Source organism: Mustela erminea, chromosome 20 (genome assembly GCF_009829155.1).
Source record: "Mustela erminea isolate mMusErm1 chromosome 20, mMusErm1.Pri, whole genome shotgun sequence".
Lineage (NCBI taxonomy): Eukaryota > Metazoa > Chordata > Mammalia > Carnivora > Mustelidae > Mustela > Mustela erminea.
The window spans coordinates 30,867,643-30,889,649 of NC_045633.1; the positions used below are offsets into that span (position 1 = coordinate 30,867,643).

Consider the following 22,007-nt stretch of genomic DNA (forward strand, 5'->3'; position numbering starts at 1 on the left):
TCCTTGCTCCGCGGGGAGCCTGCTTCTCCCTCTGACTCTGCCTGCCACTCTGTCTGCCTGTGCTCACTCTCTCTCTCTCTCTCTCTCTCTGACAAAATAATAAAATATTTTAAAAAAAATAATAAAGTTACCATTTTAGTAATAATTGAGAAAACATGAATAAAAATAATGACAATTCTTAAGTATGCTCCATTACTGTCTGCGGTCTCTCGTTGAAACCCATTCTGACACACCTGTGTACTGGCACAGATGTGATGACTACAGACTAGAGGCACGTGGCCAACAACAAATGTAAGGCACTTCTGGATAACAGATAGACGAAAATGTAAAAAAACTGATTCTAAAGAATTAGTATCAGGGGTAACAGCAAAGTCAGCTTTTCGTGATAATACTGTGACAAGCACTCTGGGTTTCTGAGTAGCTGATAAACTCTGTGTTCCCTACCTGGGATTTTCAGATTCAAGCTGAGAAGTGCCTTTAGTCATAGTATTAAGTACCTTTGTAAGCCTTTATGAATAGTAGTATTGTGGGTATCTGCACAGCACAGGACAGAAAGCTGTGTTGTTAATTCAGTCATCCTTACTAGAATTTTGCAGTTTAGCTGGTATGTGTATTTTATTATTTCATTTCTCTAATTAACAAAAAATTACATAGGCTTTGTGCTCATCTTGGAGCCCAGTGCTGAGCTTGAACTCAGGACCCTGAGATCAAGACCCGGGCTGAGAACCAGACGCTCAACCAACTGAGCGACCCCGGTGCCCCCAAGCAGGGTTTTATAAACTGTGCTAAGGAGTTTATGTCTTATTCCAGGGCAGAGGGAAGTCGCTGAAGCGTTCTGAGGAGAGTGACATGAACACTTAATTTTTAGGGGCGCCTGGGTGGCTCAGTGGGTTAAGCCTTTGCCTTCAGCTCTGGTCATGATCTCAGGGTCCTGGGATCCAGCCCCTCTTTGGGCTCCAAGCTCAGTGCGGAGCCTGCTTTCCCCTCTCTCTCAGCCCGCCTCTCTGCCTACTTGTGATCTCTCTCTGTATCAAATATATAGGTAAAATCTTAAAAAAAAAACACACACACACAATTTCTAAACGTTCATCTTGGCTGTCTTCAATAGCATGCATTGAGAAAGGCAAGATTAGACGTGGATTGACTATTCAGGTGACTATGGTAATCTGGACTGGCATGACAATTGCTTTCTTTTGGTTTCTGAAGTAAAGAACTGGAGTTTCTTTTTCTTTCTTTTTTTAAGGTTTTATTTATTTATTTGACAGACAGAGATCACAAGTAGGCAGAGAGAGAGAGAGAGAGGAGGAAGTAGGCTCCCTGCAGAGCAGAAAGCCCGATGTGGGGCTCGATCCCAGGACCCTGGGATCATGACCCGAGCCGAAGGCAGAGGCTTTAACGCACTGAGTCACCCAGGTGCCCCGCCACGCCGCTTTTAAACGACACGTTCTCATTTTATTCAGAAAGGAGACCTATCCGATAAGGTATTATCTCCATCTTAACGACGGTACTGAAGGCCTGCAGTTCTCTCCCCTCGCTCTGCAGACGCCCCCCCACAAAGGACAGGCACCGATGTCCCCGAGCCCTCTGGGAAGTGGAGTCCTTCCGCCGGGACCCCCGACCTGGCGCGGTCGCCTCCAAGTGCGCAGATGCGACTCCAGACGGAGCCTCGGGCTCGAGCCTTTTGTTTCCCCGCAGCTCCGCGAGTCCAGAAAGCGACTCCGTCCGCCCCTCCTGTCTTTTCCAGAGCGCAGCCCGGCGAGGACCCGCCCTGTGGCCGGAGCCGAGTCCGCAGCGCGTCCAGGGGTAAGAGAAAGCTGGGCCCGAGGCGCGGTGCGACCCGCCGGTCCAAGCGCGCGGCTCCCGTGCCTCCCGCAGCAGCCCCGGCCAGGCTCTCAGATTCCGGCCCCCGCAGGGGAAGGGCGGACCCTGCCGGCGCATCCCGGGCCCACTCCTCGGCGCTCTGCGTACTCCTCTCCCTGCACTGGCTGGGAGGCGAGCCGAGTCCGTAGATTTCGCTCTAAGCGACAAGGCGTCCCGGAAGCGCAGTTGCCGCTAATCCCTCTGGGAAGTGGAGTCCAGGAGGCCAGGGGAGGCGTGGCCGACAGGGGGATTCTGGGAGCGGGAGTGCGGAGACGAGGGAGCTTGAGCGCCTCCCATCGGTTTTGGGCTTAAATCATACCACTCTACCAAGAGCCTTACCTGAACTTCTGGGACACAGAGAAAAAAAAAAGGGGGGGGGGGTCTGTGTGTTATTCATTACCCTCTGTGCTTTGCTTTATCAGAGTTTTGGGGTCTTTCTGTTATTTGGGGGCCAATGCAAGGAGTTGATTCTACACACACCACACCCACACACACACACATCAGAGTTTTGGTGTCTATTATTTTGGGGCCAATGCAAGGAGTCGACTCCTCTCTCTCTCTCTCTCTCTCTCACACACACACACACACACACATACACCCTGGAATGCAAGGATTTGGTCAGAAGCAAGGAAAACCTCTGTTGTCATGCAGTTTGCAAACTGGGAAATGGAGCCTTCGTCTACACACCGAGAATACATTTCAAAAGGGAAGGATTAGGCTCGGGGTTAAAGACACACAAACCACAAGTTTCAGGTGCCGAGAGACAAGCAGGATAGTTAATAAGTTATTTCTGGTGGCAGTTTCAGGCTGTGGCAGCCATTCAACAAGATGTGCTGTGGGCGTCCTTTTTTCTTTCTTTCTTCTTTTGCAAATTTTGTTGAATTTTGTGCCACCCCGTCACCTTAGTCTGTGCTGACTGGTTTTGTTCCTCATGGTTATTCAGTCTGATTAAAAGTTTAGTTTTTCTCCCTTGACAGGAGGGAACCCATCTTGTCTGTCAGTTACTACTGTCTAATTACCAAAGTCTTTTGTTCTCATTCTGGCCACGCAAGGGAATCCCTGTCTATACATTTTCAGGGCCTTTATTATTTTTTTAAGATTTAAAAATTATATATTTATTTGTCAGAGAGAGAGAGAGAGACAGAGAGCACAAGCAAGGGGAGAGGCAGGCAGAGGGAGAAGCAGGCTCCCCACTGAGAAGGGAGCCTGATGGGGGACTTAATCCCAGAAAGCTGGGATCATGACCTGAGCCGAAGGCAGATGCTTAATGAATTGAGCCACCCAGGCGCCCCCATTTTCAGGGTCTTTAAAAAAGAGCAGGTGGGGAATCAACTGCATAAGGGCCCCATCTGTCAACTGCCTGTCTTTATGAATAAGGATGAAGCAATGCTGGGAGTCTTGCTTATAGTTACTGCTACCGTAATCATAGGCCACCTTATGGCCAGTTGTGTGCTTTAGGGTCTCATGGGAGTTTGGCACAGTCTGGAACCAGGTGTGAGGCTCGTAGTTCCCTGCCCTGATTCTCTCCTGGTTTTGTCCTGGTGTGGCATGTAGTGACTGATCTCAGCACTCTAGAGAATGGTCTTCTAGCTGTGGAGATTAATTTAGCCTAAATAATAAAGGATTCAGGCGCCTGGGTCACTCAGTTGATTAAGTGACATCCTTCGGCTCAGGTCATGATCCTAGAGTCCTGGATCAAGTCCTGCATTGGGCTCCCAGCTCTGCGGGGAGTCTGCTTCTCCCTCTGACCTTCTCCCATGATCTCTCTCAATCTCTCAAATAAATAAATAAAATCTTTAAAGATAATAATAAAGGTTTCAAGCAAAGAAGAATTACTTTTGAGGCCCTAGGACTTAACTGCATAGGAATAAGCCTCCTAGGAGTAGAGACAGAAAGAGGGAGATGCCCCAGGGAGCAGGAACCAATTCCAAAGGATGGTGAGCCTAACCTCAAAAATCTCTCTCCAGAGTTTCAGAGTAGAGTTGAATGATTTGCACAAAGAAGCAGATTATATATTGCTGAAAAGTCCATATTTATCTCATCTGAAACTGTGAATAAGAAGGAAGTCATAGCAAAAACAGGACAAGAAAAGCGAAGCTGATCATGGATTATCTGACCATTGAAGCTGAGGAAGAAGGTAAGAATTATAGAAATAGCTGTGGAAGAGAGAATATTCCACTTTTCTTGCTTTTATGATAAAAGGCAGCTCACGCTTTTCCACTGCCGGTTAGACTCTTCCAAAAGGTTGATGAATTGCGGGTCTACAACTTTAGCTTTTCAGGCAATCCTCTTTTACTTTACCGTCTTACTCTATCCTCATCCCATCTTTTTGAGTTAAGTCGGGTAGGCCTTGCCTATATAATTTAGCTGGCTTGTGATGGCTTTTGTCTTAGTTAATAGAGTTTACCTCCTTCATGGCTTTTTACCCCCTAGTCCTTCCAGCCACGATCGCTGAGGATGCCTCTCTGCCCCAAAAACAGAACACAGAAGAAATGGAACCTACTGTTGAGCTACTTCCTGTTGAGTTCCAGGCAAGTTTGAGTTTAACTTCCCCCTTCTGAAATCTTAGCTTGATGTTCGCGATGTGTTGTTTCCTTTTTTCATCTTGCTTCAGAGGTCCACAACCATCTCTACTACAGAACTGAACCAAAGTAGTTTTTCCTTGAAGACTTGAAGTTCTGGGGAGAGCTCAGGCTCGAGCCTTGAATTCGGAAGTAATCTGAGTGAATGGTTTTTAAGCCATGATACTGTGATCACTAAGGGAATAGAAAAGAGATGAAATTTTATTACTGAGTCCTTTAGCTCTTCAACTCTTAATGGTCAGGGAGATGAAGAGGAACCAGCAAAGGAGACTGAGAAGGTGTGTGGCCAGTCAGGTAGGGGGAAGTCAAAAGTGTGGCATCCTGGTAACTAATTGGAGAAAGTGTTTCAGGGAGTAGAGAATGAGAGGTGCCTGGGTGGCTTAGTCGTAAGCGTCTGCCTTCAGCTCAGGTCCTGATCCCAGGGTCCTGGGATTGAGCCCCACATCAGGCTCTCTGCACTATGAAGGCTGCTTCTCCCTCTCTCATTCCCTCTGCTTGTATTCCTGCTCTCGCTCTCTCTCTCTCTCTGTCAAATAAATCCATAAAATCTTAAAAAAAAGTGGGGGGGAGTAGGAAGTGATCAGCTATGTTAAATGCTACTGCTAAGTCAAATAAGATGAGGCCTGAGAATTGACCATTGGATTTGAAAAATATTACTGCCAAGAACAATTGCGTGGAACAGTAGGAATGAAAGCCTGATTGAAAGGATTCAGGAGAGGGGTGCCTGGGTGGCTCTGGGTTAAAGCCTCTGCCTTCGGCTCAGGTCATGCATGATCCCAGGGTCCTGGGATCAAGCCCCGCATCGGCTCTCTGCTCGGCGGGGAGTCTGCTTCCTCCTCTCTCTCTGCCTGCCTCTCTGCCTACTTGTGATCTCTGTCTGTCAAATAAATAAATAAAATCTTAAAAAAAAAAAAGAAAAAGAAAGGATTCAGGAGAGAAATTGGAGCCAGGGACTATGGACAACTATTTTGAGAGTTTTACTCTAGAGAAGAGGACACAAATACGGTGATAGTGGGAAGGAAGACCAAAGAGGGTTGGTTTGTTTGTTTTTGGGTGTGTGTATGTGTGTGTGTGTGTGTGTTTGGAGGATTTTCTTACCTTTTTTTTTTTTTTAATTTAAAAAAAATTTTTTTTAGAAAGATTTTATTTATTTATTTATTTAACAGACAGAGATCACAAGTAGGCAGAGAGAGAGAGAGAGAGAGAGAGAGGAGACAGCAGGCTCCCTGCTGAGCAGAGAGCCCGATTCGGGGCTCGATCCCAGGACCCTGGGATCATGACCTGAGCTATAGGCAGAGGCTTTAACCTACTGAGCCACCCAGGTGCCCCAATTTTCTTTTTTAAATATAGGCAAAATAACAGATTGTTTATAGGTATGTAAGACTGAGTGGAGAAGAAATGACTGAGTTCTGGGGAACTCTAACACTTAGAGCCACTTTTCAAACATGACTTCATTTATTTTAAACAAAAAATCATGTGAATTAGGGATGATGAATCTTTCACAGTAAAACTGAGGCTCACAGGGGCACCTGGCTGGCTTAGGCAGTGGAGCATGTGACACTTGTTCTCAGAGTTTTAAGTTCAAGTTCCACATTGGGTGCAGAGATTACTTAAAATCATTAGGAAAAAAACAAAAAACAAGGCTTGCAGTAACTTGCTCAAAATCATAAGATAGTTGAATTCTAATCAAAACCCAGAAATGTCTGATCCTAAATCCTATGCCTCCTAACCACTGTAATCTTTTTTTTTTTTTAAGATTTATTTATTTATTTTAGAGAGCGATAAAGAGAGCATGAGCAGGGGAAGGGCAGTGGGAGAGGGAGAGAGAGAATCTCTCCATCTTCATGCAAAGTGTGGAGCCTAACGTGGGGCTTGATCTCAAGACCCTGAGATCACGACCTAAGCTGAAACCAAGAGTCAGATTCTTTTTTTTTTTTTTTTTAAAGATTTTATTTATTTATTTGACAGAGAGAGATCACAAGTAGGCAGAGAGAGAGGAGGAAGCAGGCTCCCTGCTGAGCAGAGAGCCCAATGCGGGACTCGATCCCAGGACCCTGAGATCATGACCAGAGCCGAAGGCAGCGGCTTAACCCACTGAGCCACCCAGGCGCCCAAGAGTCAGATTCTTAACCAGCTGTGCCACCACTGTGTTCTACTGACTGACTTCCTCACAAAGTATTCTCCCATTAATTATGGTCAACAAAATACACTCCCATGACTGTTGATAAAACACGGAATATGAAGAACAGTTGATTATTTTCAGTTTACAACCAGTAAATCCACTCATTCAGAACAACTGTAGTTATTAAAGGACGACTAAATATGAAAGTAATAGCCCTAAGCAGAGAGAAAGAAGAAGCCTCGGTTAGAACAAGATGGCTGTCTGTATACACTCAGGATATCAAGCAGAATGTCCTTAAAATCGGTGAATATTCCAGGAATCAGTATAAATTACATATTGGAGACTTATCCCATCTACAACAACTAAGTACAATTAGTAATTAACATTTGGTTGTCATTCAGTGGTTAATTTATATTGGATTTATTTAGTAAGCTATGTAAGAGACAGAAAAATATAGTTAAGAGTATAGCTTTGATGTCAGATCACTATGTTGTACACCTGAAACTAATATATTTTATGTCAACTATCCTTTGATTTTTTTTTAAAGATTTTATTTTTTTCTTTGACAGAGAGAGATCACAAGTAGGCAGAGAGGCAGGCAGAGAAGCAGGGGAAGCAGGCTCCCTGCTGAGCAGAGAGCCCCATGTGGGGCTCGATCCCAGGACCTGAGATCATGACCTGAGCCAAAGGCAGAGGCTTGACCCACTGAGCCATCCAGGTGCCCCAACTATCCTTTGATTAAAAAAGAGATAGCTTTGGAGTCAGACTGCCCGCCTGGGTCCACCTTTCAGATCTGGTGTCACTTCTGTAAATAATGTTAATAAGAGCACTTACTTTATAGAGTTATCATTACAAGAGGTAGTTCAAAGGACTTAGCACATAGCAAATATAAATGTTAGCTGATATTATTTTCCTTAACACAAACTAATACTTAGAAATTTTAGACTATTCCATTAAAATAAAGATTTAACCTTCAGATTAAAAAATACTTCCTCTTCTAGATTGTTCTCTTCCCTAAGTCCTATAAGAATGTGCTTGCTCTTCCAGGAACTGGTGACAGTCAAGGATGAGGAAATGGACTTCACTCATGTAGAAGAAGAACAGCTGAATTCTGCCCAAAGGTACATGGGCATGGATATGAAAGTGGAGAATTGTGGGAGCCTGGTATTTTGGGGTAAGGAAGTTATTCTGTAATGCAAACTCCTTACTGGGACATAAGCTTCTTCCATATCTAATGGCATCGAAAATGCCACAGTTTTGCTTCAGATCCAGAAAGCATTAATGCCCTAGGAGATCCCTGATCACTCTGGGCTCAGCAATGGCTTCTTTTCTCTTTTGGCAAGTAAAAGTTCACTGTCTGTGGTATTGAAAAAGGACAGTTTCATTACATTGGTTTTAAGATGTATAAAGTTATAGTAATCAAAAACCCTGTAGTTCAAATTAATGGGACAGAACAGATGGTCCAGAAATAGACCTACACATATATGGTCAATTAATTTCTGATAAAGATGGAAAAATCAATTCAATGCTAAAAGGAGAATCTTTCCAGTAAATAGTACTAGAACAATTGGACATCTATATGCCAAAAGAAAAACCCATACCTCCCACCATACGTGTTACTTTCAATGGATCACAGACCTAAGTATAAAACCTAGAGGAACTGTTAAAGACAGTCTTTGCAACCTTTGTAAGGCAAAATTTTATTAGATATGATATCAAAAGCTCAATCCATGGGGCACCTGGGTGGCTCAGTGGGTTAAAGCCTCTGCCTTCAGCTCAGGTCATGATCCCAGGGTCCTGGGATTGAGCCCCGCATCGGGCTTTCTGCTCAGCGGGGAGTCTGCTTCCCTTCCTCTCTCTCTCTGCATGCCTCTCTGCCCACTTGTGATCTCTATCTGTCAAATAAATAAATAAAATCTTAAAAAAAAAAAAAAAAAAGCTCAATCCATTAAAGCCATCTGGGTCTTAGGTTGGCTTTCTTGGAAGGTTTTTAACCTTGAATCCTGGTCCCTTGCTAGAGATAAGACCATTCAGATGATCTGTTTCTTCTTGAGTGAGCTCTGGTAATGATTTACCATCTCTCATTCCTGATATTGGTAATTATATTTTCTCTGTTTTAATTTTATTTGTTTTCTTAAGAGTTTAACAGTTTTATTGATCTTTTCAAAGAACTGACTTTTGATTTCATTGATTCCTTCTGTTTTCTGTTTTCACTTTTATTCATTGATGCTCTTATCTTTACTATTTTTCCCCTTTCCTAACTTTAGGTCTAATTTTCTCTCCTTCCTTTAGTTTCTTAAGGTAGAAGCCTAATCACTGGTATACGATTTTTTCTCTTTTAATATGAACATTTAATGCTATAAATTTCCTCCTAAGGACTGCTTTGGCTGCATTCCACAATTTTGATATGTGGTGTTTTCATTTTTTTAAAAAAGATTTTATTTACTTATTTGACAGATAGAGGTCACAAGTAGGCAGAGAGGCAGGCAGAGAGAGAGAGAGAGAGAGGAGGAAGCAGGCTCCCTGCTGAGCAGACAGCCTGATGTGGGGCTCGATCCCAGGACCCTGAGATCTTGACCTAAGCTGAAGGCAGAGGCTTTAACCCACTGAGCCACCCAGGCACCCCATGGTGTTTTCACCCAGGCGCCCCATGGTGGTTCAAAATAACTTCTATTTTCACTTGTCACTTCCTCCTTGACTCATGGGTTATTTACAGATTTCCAAATTTTAGATGATTTTCAATAAAATTTGTTTTCAATTCTGTGGTTTGGTTCTGTGTGGTCAAAGATACTTTGTTTGATTTCAGTTCTTTTAAATTTCTGAGATTTGTTGTATTACCCATAATATAGTCTTGATGAATGTTCCATGTGAACTTGAAAATAAATTTAATTAGGTCAAGTTGGTTGAGAGTATTCAGGTCTTCTGTATCCTTACTGATTTCCTGTCTACTGGCTTCTACTGATTACTGACAGAGAAGTGTTGAATTTTCCGATTATAATTGTGGGATTGTCTATTTCTCCTTTTAGTTTTATCAGTTTTTGCTTAATGTACCTGAAACTCTTTTGTTAGATGTATACACATAACAAATTATCTTCTTGGGGAATTTTTTAATGTCCCTCTTTAACCTTAGTAGTATTTATGTGGAGTTTTATTTTGTATGATAATAATATATAGCCACTCTGGGTTCCTGTTTGCATAGTATATTTTTTCTATTTTTAAAAACCTATTGGGGCACCTGGGTGGCTCAGTGGGTTGGGCCACTGCCTTTGGCTCAGGTCATGATCTCGGGGTCCTAGTATCGAGTCCTGCGTCGGGCTCTCTGCTCAGCAGAGAGCCTGCTTCCCTTCCTTTCTCTCTGCCTGCCTCTCTGCCTACTTGTGATCTCTGTCAAATAAATAAATAAAATCTTTAAAAAAAAACAAAAAACAAAAAACAAAAACTATCTAACGTAACTTTCTTGTGGACAGCATATACATTGGATCCATTTTTTAAAATTAATTAATTTTTTTGAGAGAGAAAGAGAATGAGCAGGGGGAGGGACAAAGGGGGAGGGAAAAGCAGACTCCCTGCTGAACAGGGAGATCAACACGGGGCTTGATCCCAGGACCCTGGGTTCATGACCCAAGCCAAAGGCAGATGGTCTATGAACTAAGCCACCGAGATGCCCAGTCACCAGTTCTTTCACAGAACAAAGATAAACTGTCAGGAGAAAGAGGATAATTGCGTGAAAATATGTGATGTAACTGAGGTGCTGTCACTACATCAGCAATCATATTATATGAATACATCAAATTACCATGTTGTGTGCCTTAAATTTACATGTCAAGTATATTTCAATTTTTCTAAAAAAGCAATGAATACCATGGACTGGATGAGGTCTTTACTGGAGACAATGTTGTGGGGGATGGGGAGGGGCAGCACAGGAGAGGTTAGATTCAATACCAGGAAACATCAACATTTAAGAAGAAGAAACAGAGGAAGTCCCAAATAAACAGAGATCAGGAGTAAACCCTTGACAGCTTAGAATCACAGAAGTCAAGAGAGAACACATGTCAATTATATCCGAATGAAGTTGGGGAAGGAAGCGGGGGGAATGTTGTTAGGAAGGAGGCATGGTCACCACTGTCAAGTGCTGTTGAGAGGCCAAGCGAAACAAGGAATGAAAACAATCCACTGGATTTGGGTGACCTATAAATGGTTAGTAACTTCAGTGAGAGCAGTTGCAACTGAGCAGTAGGGAGAGAAGTGAGAAGAGGAACAAGGATGTGATAAGAAAATGTACGAAAGCTTTTTGAGAAATTTGGGTATGACAAAAAAATAAGGAAGAAAGAAAGGAGGAAGAAAGGAAGGGAAGAAGGAGAGAAGGAAGGAAAGGAGGGGGCAGTGGTTAGTGGAAACAAAAATTCGTATTTAAAGTGTATGGTAAAAAAAATAATAAAGTGTATGGTGAACATGAAAAAAATCTGTGCCTTTAAAAAGGGACTGGGGGGGGGCGCCTGGGTGGCTCAGTGGGTTAAGGCCTCTGCCTTCGGCTCAGGTCATGGTCTCGGGGTCCTGGGATCGAGCCCCGCATCGGGCTCTCTGCTCAGCGGGGAGCCTGCTTCCTCCTCCCTCTCTCTCTGCCTGCCTCTCTGCCTACTTGTGATCTCTGTCTGTCAAATAAAATAAATAAAATCTTTAAAAAAAAATAAAATAAAAAAATAAAAAATAAAAAGGGACTGGGGTGGGCACCTGGGTGGCTCAGTGAAGCGTCTGACTCGTGATTTTAGCTCACATTATGATCTCAGTGTTGTAAGATTGAGCCCTCTCACTGGGCACTATGCTGGGCATGGAGCCTGCTTTAGATTCTTTCTCTCCCTCTCCCTCTGCCCCTCCACGCCCTGCCCCCTGCTCTTTCTCTCTCTCAAGAAAGAAAGAAAAAGAAAAGAAAAAAGGGGGACCAGAGGGAACTATTTAAAAAGTCAAAAAGTGGTTATTTCCAGGTGATTATTAGAAGTGATTTTTTTTTCTTGTACTTTTTCAAAACTGCCCAATCTCAACTTTTCCTCTTCCCACCCTTCATCAGATATATTTTTTTTAAAGATTTTATTTATTTATTTGACAGAGAGAGATCACAGGTAGGTAGAGAGGCAGGCAGAGAGAGAGAGAGAGAGGGGGAAGCAGGCTCCCCGCCGAGCAGAGAGCCTGATGCGGGACTCGATCCCAGGACCCTGAGGTCATGACCTGAGCTGAAGGCAGTGGCTTAACCCACTGAGCCACCCAGGCGCCCCTTCATCAGATATTTTATATCAGTGTTTATTCTCATCCCACCAGGCTCTCCTCCTTCCTGACTTGTCTGCTCAGCTTTCCATTCTCTTAGGTAGACCCTCCTCATCGTCCTCTTCTTGTGTCTTGTATTAGCCATTCTCCCATCTCTGTTAGTTCCTGAGACTCCCTCTGCCATTGCCAGGAGGTGCTTTCTTTCTTTCTTTCTTTTAAAGATTTTATTTATTTATTTATTTGACAGAGAGAGACACGGTGAGAGAGGGAACACAAGCAGGGGGGAGTGGGAAAGGGAGAAGCAGGATTCCCATAGAGCAGGGAGCCCAATGGGCTCGATTCCAGGACCCCGGGATCATGACCTGAGCCGAAGGCAGACACTTAACAACTGAGCCACCCAGGTGCCCCCAGGAGGTGCTTTCTGAAAACATGCTAAAAACATGTTTAATAAGTGTCATTTTTATTTTCTTTTCCTCTTGCCAACTCAGTCATCTTTTTTCTTTCAACACAGAGAACACAAATATTTGTACTTTTTGTTTATTTCAGATTCTGAATCTATACCTGAAACTAAAGAATGCTTTCTGAAGCAGGGACTTTATGATGAAATATCATCTGAAAGAGATCTGATAATGGAGAGACTTAAGAAGGATGAGTCCTGGGACTCCAGACTGATAGAAACCTGGCAATGTGAGGACACATTAGAAAGGCAGCAAGGAAAACTGAAGAAAGATTTAAGGCAAATCATAATTAAACGTCAGCAAAACCCTGTGGAGGATTGTAGTGAAAGTGGCGAAAGTTCAAGCCCAATTCAACATCACATTTACTCAGTGAAAAAGCCTTGGAAGTGCAGTGAATGTGGGAAGGCCTTCAGTTACTACTCAGCCTTCATCCTCCATCAGAGAATTCATACTGGAGAGAAGCCTTATGTGTGTAATGCGTGTGGGAAGGCCTTCAGTCGGAGCTCATCACTTATTCAGCATCAGAGGATTCACACTGGGGAGAAACCGTATGAGTGTCACGAGTGTGGGAAGGCCTTCAGCCATCGGTCAGCTCTTATCCAACATCACATCATTCACACTGGAGAGAAGCCCTATGAGTGCAGTGAATGTGGGAAGGCCTTCAACCAAAGCACATACCTTATTCAACATCACAGAATCCATACTGGAGAGAAACCCTATAAATGCAAGGAATGTGGGAAAGCTTTCAATGATACCTCATCCCTTATTAAACATCAAAGGGTTCATACTGGAGAAAAACCCTATGGATGTACAGAGTGTGGGAAAGCTTTCAGTGACAGGTCGGGCCTCACTCAACATCAGAGAACTCATACAGGGGAAAAGCCATATGAATGCAGTGAGTGTGGGAAAGCCTTCAGTTACTGTTCAGCTCTTATTCAACACCAAGGAACCCATACCGGGGAGAAACCTTACAAATGTAATGAGTGTGGGAAAGCCTTCAGTGACCGCTCAGCTCTTGTAAGACATCAGAGAATTCATACTGGAGAGAAACCTTACAAATGCAAAGAATGCAAGAAAGCCTTCAGCCAGAGCTCCTCGCTTACAAAGCACGTGAGAACTCATACTGGAGAGAAACCGTATAAATGCAATGATTGTGACAAAGCCTTCAGCCAGAGTTCATCTCTTATTCAACACCAGAAAACCCACACGGGAGAAAAACACTACAAGTGTAAGAAATGTGAGAAAACCTTTAACATGCGTTCAGCCTTTCATCAACACAAAGAAATTCATGATGAATAGAATGCAGTAAATTCACGAAGTAACTATGTAGTCTCAGAGCACCCAGGTGGCTCGGTGGGTAGAGCATGCAACTCTTGATCTGTGGGTTGTGAGTTCAAGACCCATGTTGGGTGAGGTTTTACTTAAAAAAAGATGGGGGGTATTATGTATTTTATCCTAATTGTGTAGACCTGTTCTACACAATTAACTACAATTACTACTACAAAAACATGAGGCTGTGTCATGCAAAAAATAGCTCTCTTTCTCGAAAGGTTATTAGGTAGGGGAAGAGGACTAGAAGTACAGTAACAAATCCCAAAAAGCTGAAGCAGTACAGAGAAATACTAGAAAAGCACATAAGGAGGAAGTCTGGTTCAGTCAGAGAAACAGACTCAGAAGCTAAGTATCTGAGTATTATAGAAAAACGAGGGGCGCCTGGGTGGCTCAGTGGATTAAAGCCTCTGCCTTCGGCTCCGGTCATGATCCCAGGGTCCTGGGATCGAGCCCCGCATCGGGCTCTCTGCTCTGTGGGGAGCCTGCTTCCTTCTCTCTCTCTCTGCCTGCCTCTCTGATCTACTTGTGAGCTCTGTCTGTCAAATAAGTAAATAAAAAAAATATTAAAAAAAAAAAAAGAAAAACGAATCAGAGGAGCAGCCTGACCAGTACTTGAGGCTAAAGAGTCATTTCAGTAAGGTAGGAGGAGTACAAGCAGCTTGAAAGGATAATAACAATCTGTATCAGCTCTCAAGAGCTCTGTGTCCTTATTTCTGCCTTTTCTTTCTGTTGCTAATTATAAAATGTCCCCTTCCTTCCTTCCCCCCCTTCCTCCCTCCCTTTCTTTCTTTCTTTCCTGACTTTGGATCCTTTTGTTTGGACCTTTAAAAAAAAATTTTTTTATAAACTTTTTTTTTTTTTCAAGATTTTATTTATTTATTTGACAGAGAGAGATCACAAGTAGGCAGAGAGGCAGGCAGAGAGAGAGGAGGAAGCAGGCTCCCCACTGAGCAGAAAGCCCGATGCGGGACTCGATCGCAGGACCCTGAGACCATGACCTGAGCCAAAGGAAGTGGTTTAACCCACGGAGCCACCCAGGCGCCCCATAAACTTTTTTTTTTTAATAAAGATTTTATTTATTTATTTAACAGACAGAGATCACAAGTAGGCAGAGAGGCAGGCAGAGAGAAAGGAGTAAGCAGACTCCCTGCTGAGCACATAGCCCGATGTGGTGCTCGATCTAAGGACCCTGGGATCATGACCAGAGCTGAAGGCAGAGGCTTTAACCCACTGAGCCACCCAGGCGCCCCTTGTTTGGAGCTTTTTTGTTTTGTCTGACTTTGTGTGAATTGAGCTTCCTCATACTAACTTCTGCTCTGGCCCTCACCCTTTAAGCCTGGATAAAGCTTTCTCAACCACTTCTGCCTATAAGGATAATATATTGTGCTTGCTACCTGTAGTCCACTGGTGGCAAATATTAACCTTAAGAAACAAGAGGAGGACCTCCACACCAGAAATCAGGAGTGGAGATAGGGTGACTAGGAGGGAACCTCAAAGAGTTGAATTTTTTTTTTTTAAGATATCATTTATTTATTTGAGACAGAGAAAGTGAGAGAGAGAGTGAGCAAGCACTAGTTGGGGGAGGAGCAGAGGGAGAGGGAGAAGCAGACTCCTAAATGAGCAGGGAGCCCCATGCAGAGCTTGATCGCACCAGGATCATGACCTGAGTCAAAGGCAAACACTCAATCGATTGAGCCACCAGGTGTCCCCAAAGACTTAAACTTTTGACTCCAACTGTATTGTTGGTATCTTAAGAATTTCCTGAAGTTATAATAAAATTTAGTTGTTTGCACAAATTAATACTGAACTTCAAGGCATGTAGGTGGGAGGAAAGGTCAATTTAAAAAGTTTCTACATTTAATATGACAAAGAATAATAATGCTAAGATTTTTTTTTTAAAGATTTTATTTATTCATTTGACACAGAGAGATCACAAGTAGGCAGAGAGGCAGGCAGAGAGAGAGTTGGTGGGAAGCAGGCTCCCCACTGAGCAGAGAGCCCAATGTGGGACTTGATCCCAGGACCCTGAGATTATGACCTGAGCTGAAGACAGAGGTTTTTGTTTTGTTTTGTTTTGTTTTTAATTTTTTATTTATTTTTTATTTTTTATTTTTTTAAAGATTTTATTTATTTTTCAGAGACAGAGGGAGAGAGCGCGAGCGAGCACAGGCAGACAGAGAGGCAGGCAGAGGCAGAGGGAGAAGCAGGCTCCCTGCCGAGCAAGGAGCCCGATGTGGGACTCGATCCCAGGACCCTTGGGATCATGACCTGAGCCGAAGGCAGCTGCTTAACCAACTGAGCCACCCAGGCGTCCCTGAAGACAGAGGTTTTAACCCACTGAGCCACCCAGGTGCCCTAGTGCTAAGGAGATTATGAGAAATTACAGATGACTTAAAAAAAAAGAAATTACAGATGATACTGTAATCCCTATAGACTATCCATTAAATGATAATGTAAGTAGAGGAACTACATTACATGTTAAAAAAATATTTAATTATAAAAAAATTTAATCCAAGGAAGGCGGGAAAGGAGAAAGAGAGGCACAGATGGGACAAATCCTAAACAGCAAAATGGTAGAGCTAAATGCAATCAGTAATTACATTAAGTGTAAAAGAAACACTCCAAATAAAACTCAAAGATTACGACACTGCATAAAGATGCCTGACCCCAGTATATGTAAAAGAGGTACATGTTAAATACAGAAACACAGGTTGAAAGTTCGAAAGATGAAGATACACAGTGAAAACACTAATCAAAAGAAAGCTGGAGTAGACATATTAATATCAGATAAAATAGAATTCAAGAAGGGTATCATCACAGATACAGAATGACATTTTGTAATGATAAAATGGTCAATTCATCAAGGTTAGGAATTCTTATGTGTAACTGCATTACATATAGGATATATGTTAATATTATAAATAAGGTTTATAATTTTAAGTTATTAATATATCATGTGCCTCATCTCAGGGCTTCCAAAATCACAAGGCAAAAACCAATGAACTAAACTTTTATAAAGAACAATCCACAATTTTATTATTTGGAAATTTTAACACTCCCGGGGTGCCTGGCTGGCTCAGCTGGTTGAACATCTGACTCCTGACTTTGGCTCAGGTCATGATCTCAGGGGTCATGAGACTGAACCGTGTGTCAGGCTCCGTGTTCAAAGGGGAATCTGCTTGAGGATTCTCTCCCTCTGCCCCACCCCCACCACAGGCTTGTGCTCTCATGCGCTCTCTCTCTAAAATAGATGTATGAGTCTTTAAAACACTTTAATAACCCATTCTCAGCAGTTGATAGAACATCTACACAAAAAATATTAAGGATCGAGAAAAGCTGAACAACACTGTCTACCATGTTGAATTGACTGGCATATACAGAATACTTTACACACAACTTCAGAGTGCACATTCCCTTTAAGTGCACATGGAGTGTTCACCAAGGTACGTTATATACTGGGCCTTAAAGCCAGGTCAGTAAGTGCAAAGGACTGAGAATATTTTCTACTACATTTAATGAAAGAGATCAATACAATAAGATAGGAAGTGCCCAAATATTTGGAAATTAAATGCCATACCTATAATTAACCCAAGTAAAAAAAAATTTTTTTAAGATTTATTTATTTATTTGAGAGAGAGAGAGAATGAAAAGCAGGGAGGGGCAGCAGGAGAGAGAGAGAGGGAAGCAGGCTCCTCACAGAGCAGGAAGCCCGACTCAGGGCTTGATCCTAGAACCCAGACAGAGACCATGAACTGAGCTGAAGGCAGACACTTAACTGAGCCACCCAGATGACCTCGAGTCAAAAATTTTAAAGGAAAATGGGTTGAAATAATATATGTTATCCTCTTTGACTGTAGTGGGATTAATCTAGATACCACTAACAGGTAGTGGGGGAAGAAGCCTCAAGTTCCTAGAAATTAAGAAAAACACCATTAAGTAACCAAAGAAAAATAGAAATTGAAAAACAATTTTTTTGACGGAATAAAAATGAAGATTCAATGTATTCAAACTTGTGGATACAACTAAAACAACGTATAGAGAGGGGCGCGGGTCGCTCAGTGGGTGAAATCCTCTGCCTTCAGCTCAGGTCATGATCCCAGGGTCATGGGATCGATCCCCGCATCAGGCTCTCTGCTCAGTGGGGAGCCTGCTTCCCCCTCTCTCTGCCTGCCTCTCTGCCTGCTTATGATCTCTGTCTGTCAAATAAATAAATAAACTCTTTCAAAAAAAAGTATAGGGAGAGATCTCTTGCATTAAATTACCTAACATTAGAAAAGAAGTTTGAAAATCCATCATCCCAATTTCCATTGAAACACTAAAAGTGGAAGCAAATTAAACACAAAGTAAAAGAAAATACGTAAGGAAGAGCAGAAATTGGGCTCCTGGGTGGCTCAGTCCGGGAAGCATCTGCCTTGACTCAGGTCATGATCCCAAGGTCCTGGAATTGAGCCCTGAGTCGGGCTCTCTGCTCCGAAGGGAGTCTCTCTCCCCCTCTGCCCCTCCTTCACCACTCAAGCTCTTTCTCTCTCTCCAATTTAAAAAAAAAAAAAACTCAAAAAAATACAGAACAGAAATTTAAAAATACAAAGCATGTATACAATATAGAACATCAACGAAGGCAAGGGTTGGTACTTTCTGTTTGGCTGCTTTTACAAAACAAAGCAAAAGAAAACAAAACTGAAAGAACATGCAAGAAAATTACATGTGGGGGTTGGAAGGAATGCCGTGAATGGAAGAGGGCAGAGTGCCACCCTTCACTGTATTTTGCTTTGACTTGAGCCAATCAAAAATTTTTTTTAAGATTTTACTTCTTTATTTATTTTAGAGAGAGAGAGAGAGCATGAAGGCGGGAAGGGAGGACCACAGGGAGAGGGAGGGGGAAAGAATCTCAAATAGATTCCACAAGGAGTGCAGAGACACTCGGGGCTTGATCCCAGGGTTCTATGAGATCACGACTGGAGCTGAAACCAAGAGTGAGACACCCAACCAACTGAGCCACCCAGGCACCCCTCAAAACATTTTAATAACTATCCAGTGCTATTCCAAGCCATATCGGATAGAAGCAAAAAGAAACATGTACCCCTATATACAAATTGGAAAAGTTAATACAAGCTCCATAATTCAAAAGAATAACTATGCGGCAGGCCCCTGGCTGGCTCAGTCAGTAGAGCATGTGACTCTTGATTTCTGGTTTTGTAAGTTCAAGCTCCTTGTTGGGCATAAAGTTTACTTAAAAAAATAAAAGTAAAAAAATTATTACATGCAAAGTCCACATTGCCCAGTCTGTTTGCACACCATTGTCAACCTGTACAAAGTAGGATGTGATGGCTTCATGGCCCAGGAACCAGGAGCTGATTGGAAATAACCTCTCAGTGCACAATAACCCTGGATTATAAAACAAGCAAACAACAGCTTGTCTTACTTAAAATTCTGATATTTTGTTTTTCATAGATTTTTTCTATTTTTTGTATTTAGAGATTTTTTTTTTTAATTTTTGCAGGCTCCTTGCTGAGCAGAGAGCCTGATGCGGGGCTCGATCCCAGGACCCTGGGATCATGACCTGAGCTGAAGGCAGAGGCTTTAACCCACTGAGCCACACAGACGCCCCTAGAGATTTTTTTTAAAAAAGATTTTATTTATTTATTTGACAAAGATCACAAGTAGGCAGAGAGGCAGGCAGAGAGAGAGGAGGAAGCAGATTCCCCGCTGAGCAGAGAGCCCAATGTGGGGCTCCATTCCAGGACCCTGGGATCATGACCTGAGCCAAAGGCAGAGGCTTTAACCCCCTGAGCTACCCAGGCTCCCGTAGAGATTTTTTTAAAAGACTTATTTATTTATTTGAGAGAGAGGAGGGGTAGAGAGAATCCCAAGCAGACTCTGAGCTCAGTGTGGAGCCTGACGGGGGTGGGTGGGCTCAATCCCGTGATGTCAAGATCACAACTTGAGTTGAAACCAAGAGTCCACCGCTCAACAGACTGTGCCACCCAGGCACCCCCTTTTTAAAGATTTTTAAAGTAATCTCTACACCCAACGAGGAGCCTGAATTCACAACCCTGAGATGAAGAGTCACATGGTCTACTGACTGAGCCAGTCAGGAGCCCCTGCATTAATTTTGATTTAGAAAATATTGCATTAAAACATTTCTCTTGATTACTGAATTTTTTTGGTGCCCTCTTAAGTTTTGCACCCAAGGTGCATGCGTCACTTGTCTCACCCTAGTCCCTGCCCTGAACGCATTATATGGGATCATCTGGTGGTGGAAAAGCTGGAATGGAGGCGATGCGGCGATTTTCAACATGCCCAAGGAAAGCAAAGACTCTTTGTGGACATATTTATCTACAAACTCATTAAAAAACTATAAAGATATTGGTAGATTTTAGGGAATTCTAAAACTTCATTTGCACTTTTTAAACTCAGAATCACAGCCTGGAGTTACTGGTCAGTTTGGGTCTTCATCTTTGCGACAGAGGAAATCAACAGAGACATTCATTTGTTACCAATCTCACTCTAGGATTTTCCACTTGGGGGTCTGGAAGCTTCATCTCAGGGGCCCTCCAGGGAACCATATGCCTCCAGACAGGGCCTGAAAACCCCGTATCCAACTGTATACAGCTGCCAAGCTCACCCTCCTCTGCCTCCTCTGATTGGGGATCTCAGCTGGCGCTGTCTGTGCCCGTGGCAAGATTGGTGGGACTATATACATTTCCCCAGGTGAGTGATCTGAAGCTCATTTTCATTTTATCACTTTTTACCCATCAACATGACCAGCCCCCTTGCAGGTTCAACCCAAAGTCGCAGTGCAGCCCCACTCAAAATGTAAATGAGTCCACACGCATTCCTCCTGAACCTGGCAAACATCTTCCTGTGATTCACTTCCCTACTTCATAGAGTTGTCATGTGAACGCGGTAAATTAATTCATGTAAAGCACATGGAAAAGTCCCCTGGCACACAGGGGAATCCTCAATACGTTCCAAGATATTATCTATTAGTTTCGTCACTAAATAAACTTTCAGTAAAAACATATAAGTAATTTTAAGGGAGTACCACCATTGGCGAAGAAGTAAAATGCATCATTCAGGTAACCAGATAAGTGGTTGGTGATAACTTTGTTTACAGTTTTAAGGAGGAAACGAAAAATTTTTGAGAGTCATGGGAATGAACTGAGAGCCATGGGAAAAGAGCAAAAAGAAATTCAAGGAAATAATCAAACTATACAAGAGAAGGAGGTATTGATGAACAGATGTTCAAGCCAGCAAAAGCCTAGAATCTTCGTGTATTTGCTGAAAGGAGCTGAGTAAGGAGTCACTTAAATTATTTAATCGGAGTCTAGTCCCCCTGGAGAACATGACTGTACATGACTGCATAGACTTCCCATGTATACATACTTGCTGAGTGCAGGTGTTCATACAAAATCATGCCTACTGTACTTTTGGGGTAAAGTAAAAGATTTTACAGGAATAATTTTGAAGTCATTTGATTTAGCTTACCATCTAATTTCAGAACCTACCCTCCACTGATGTATTTTCACAATAAATAGAATATTTGGGGAATGATAAGATGACGTGTTTGGCTGGATTATAAAAGGCATGACTCCTATTGAGAGGATCCTGAACATTAGATGAGAAATAGGGGGGCGGGCACGCCTGGGTGGCTCAGTCAGGTAAGTGTCTGTCTTCTGCTCAGGTCATGATCCATTGGGCTCCCTGCTCAGTGGGGAATCTGCTTTTCCTGCCTCTGCCCCACCCCTTGCTTGTGTGCTCACTCTCTCTCTCTCTCACTCTCCCTCACACAAATAAATAAAATGCTTTGTTGAGCTGCCTTCGATGAACACTTTAAAAAAATTAGGGACTTTATTTTGGGGCCTTACTTATTTAATGATTTTTTTTTTTTTTTAAGCAGAGGGTTGACAATGGTGACATAGCATACAGCAGAACACCAGCTGCAGAATTTCTGGGGACATAGCTATTCCAAATTTATGAAAGCATAATGGTTTCAGCTTCAGCATCTTCTGGGTGCATTTTTTGGCTTTGTTTCCCCCAACAGGTGAATTAACGATGTGATATTGCAATTCACCATCTCAAAATGGTTGCAATTTGCCGGAAAATAGAATGGCCCAAATGATCAGAACATGTGCATTACTGAGCAGGCCAGCTATGAGGTCATTGCAACTGTTCATTGTGAGATACACCATCTCGTCTGTATCGTGTGGACAGAGCCATTATGACATCATCTGTTGGTCACATTCAGCTTTCAGATTTATTATCTCCTGGCTCCATAGGCCATAGGAAATCTTGCTTAAATTATTTTGATCACATGATACTCTTTAATGGGTGATTACTGAAAAAAATCCTTTTACTTTTTAAAATTAAGTTTCTTTAATCACTTATTTAAGT

At 42.7% G+C, this 22,007-nt stretch overlaps 1 protein-coding gene across 4 annotated transcripts; it reads left to right on the forward strand.

The window, feature by feature from the left end:
• Window positions 1-1,562: 1,562 nt before the first annotated feature.
• On the forward strand, window positions 1,563-21,291 carry LOC116581167 (zinc finger protein OZF-like). 4 transcript variants are annotated; one of them, XM_032328229.1, is made up of 6 exons: window positions 1,563-1,803; window positions 3,828-3,997; window positions 4,294-4,391; window positions 7,612-7,738; window positions 12,370-13,518; window positions 20,031-21,291. In XM_032328229.1, coding segments are annotated over exons 2-6 (1,410 nt in total). In that variant the 5' UTR covers window positions 1,563-1,803; window positions 3,828-3,963; the 3' UTR covers window positions 20,033-21,291. The 4 variants fall into 4 exon arrangements, with proteins under 4 accessions (XP_032184120.1, XP_032184121.1, XP_032184119.1 ...); XM_032328230.1 differs by having other exon boundaries at window positions 20,125-21,291; XM_032328228.1 differs by lacking the exon at window positions 20,031-21,291 and having other exon boundaries at window positions 12,370-14,008.
• The last annotated feature ends 716 nt before the right edge of the window (window positions 21,292-22,007 follow it).

What these genes read in the sequence shown, in the direction of transcription:
- LOC116581167 (XM_032328228.1), top strand. Translation starts at nt 3,964, where the DNA reads ATGGATTATCTGACCATTGAAGCTGAGGAAGAAG. An exon ending in TACTTCCTGTTGAGTTCCAG is followed by an intron (nt 4,392 to 7,611) that starts GCAAGTTTGAGT and finishes TTGCTCTTCCAG; the next exon opens with GAACTGGTGACAGTCAAGGA. An exon ending in TGGGAGCCTGGTATTTTGGG is followed by an intron (nt 7,739 to 12,369) that starts GTAAGGAAGTTA and finishes TGTTTATTTCAG; the next exon opens with ATTCTGAATCTATACCTGAA.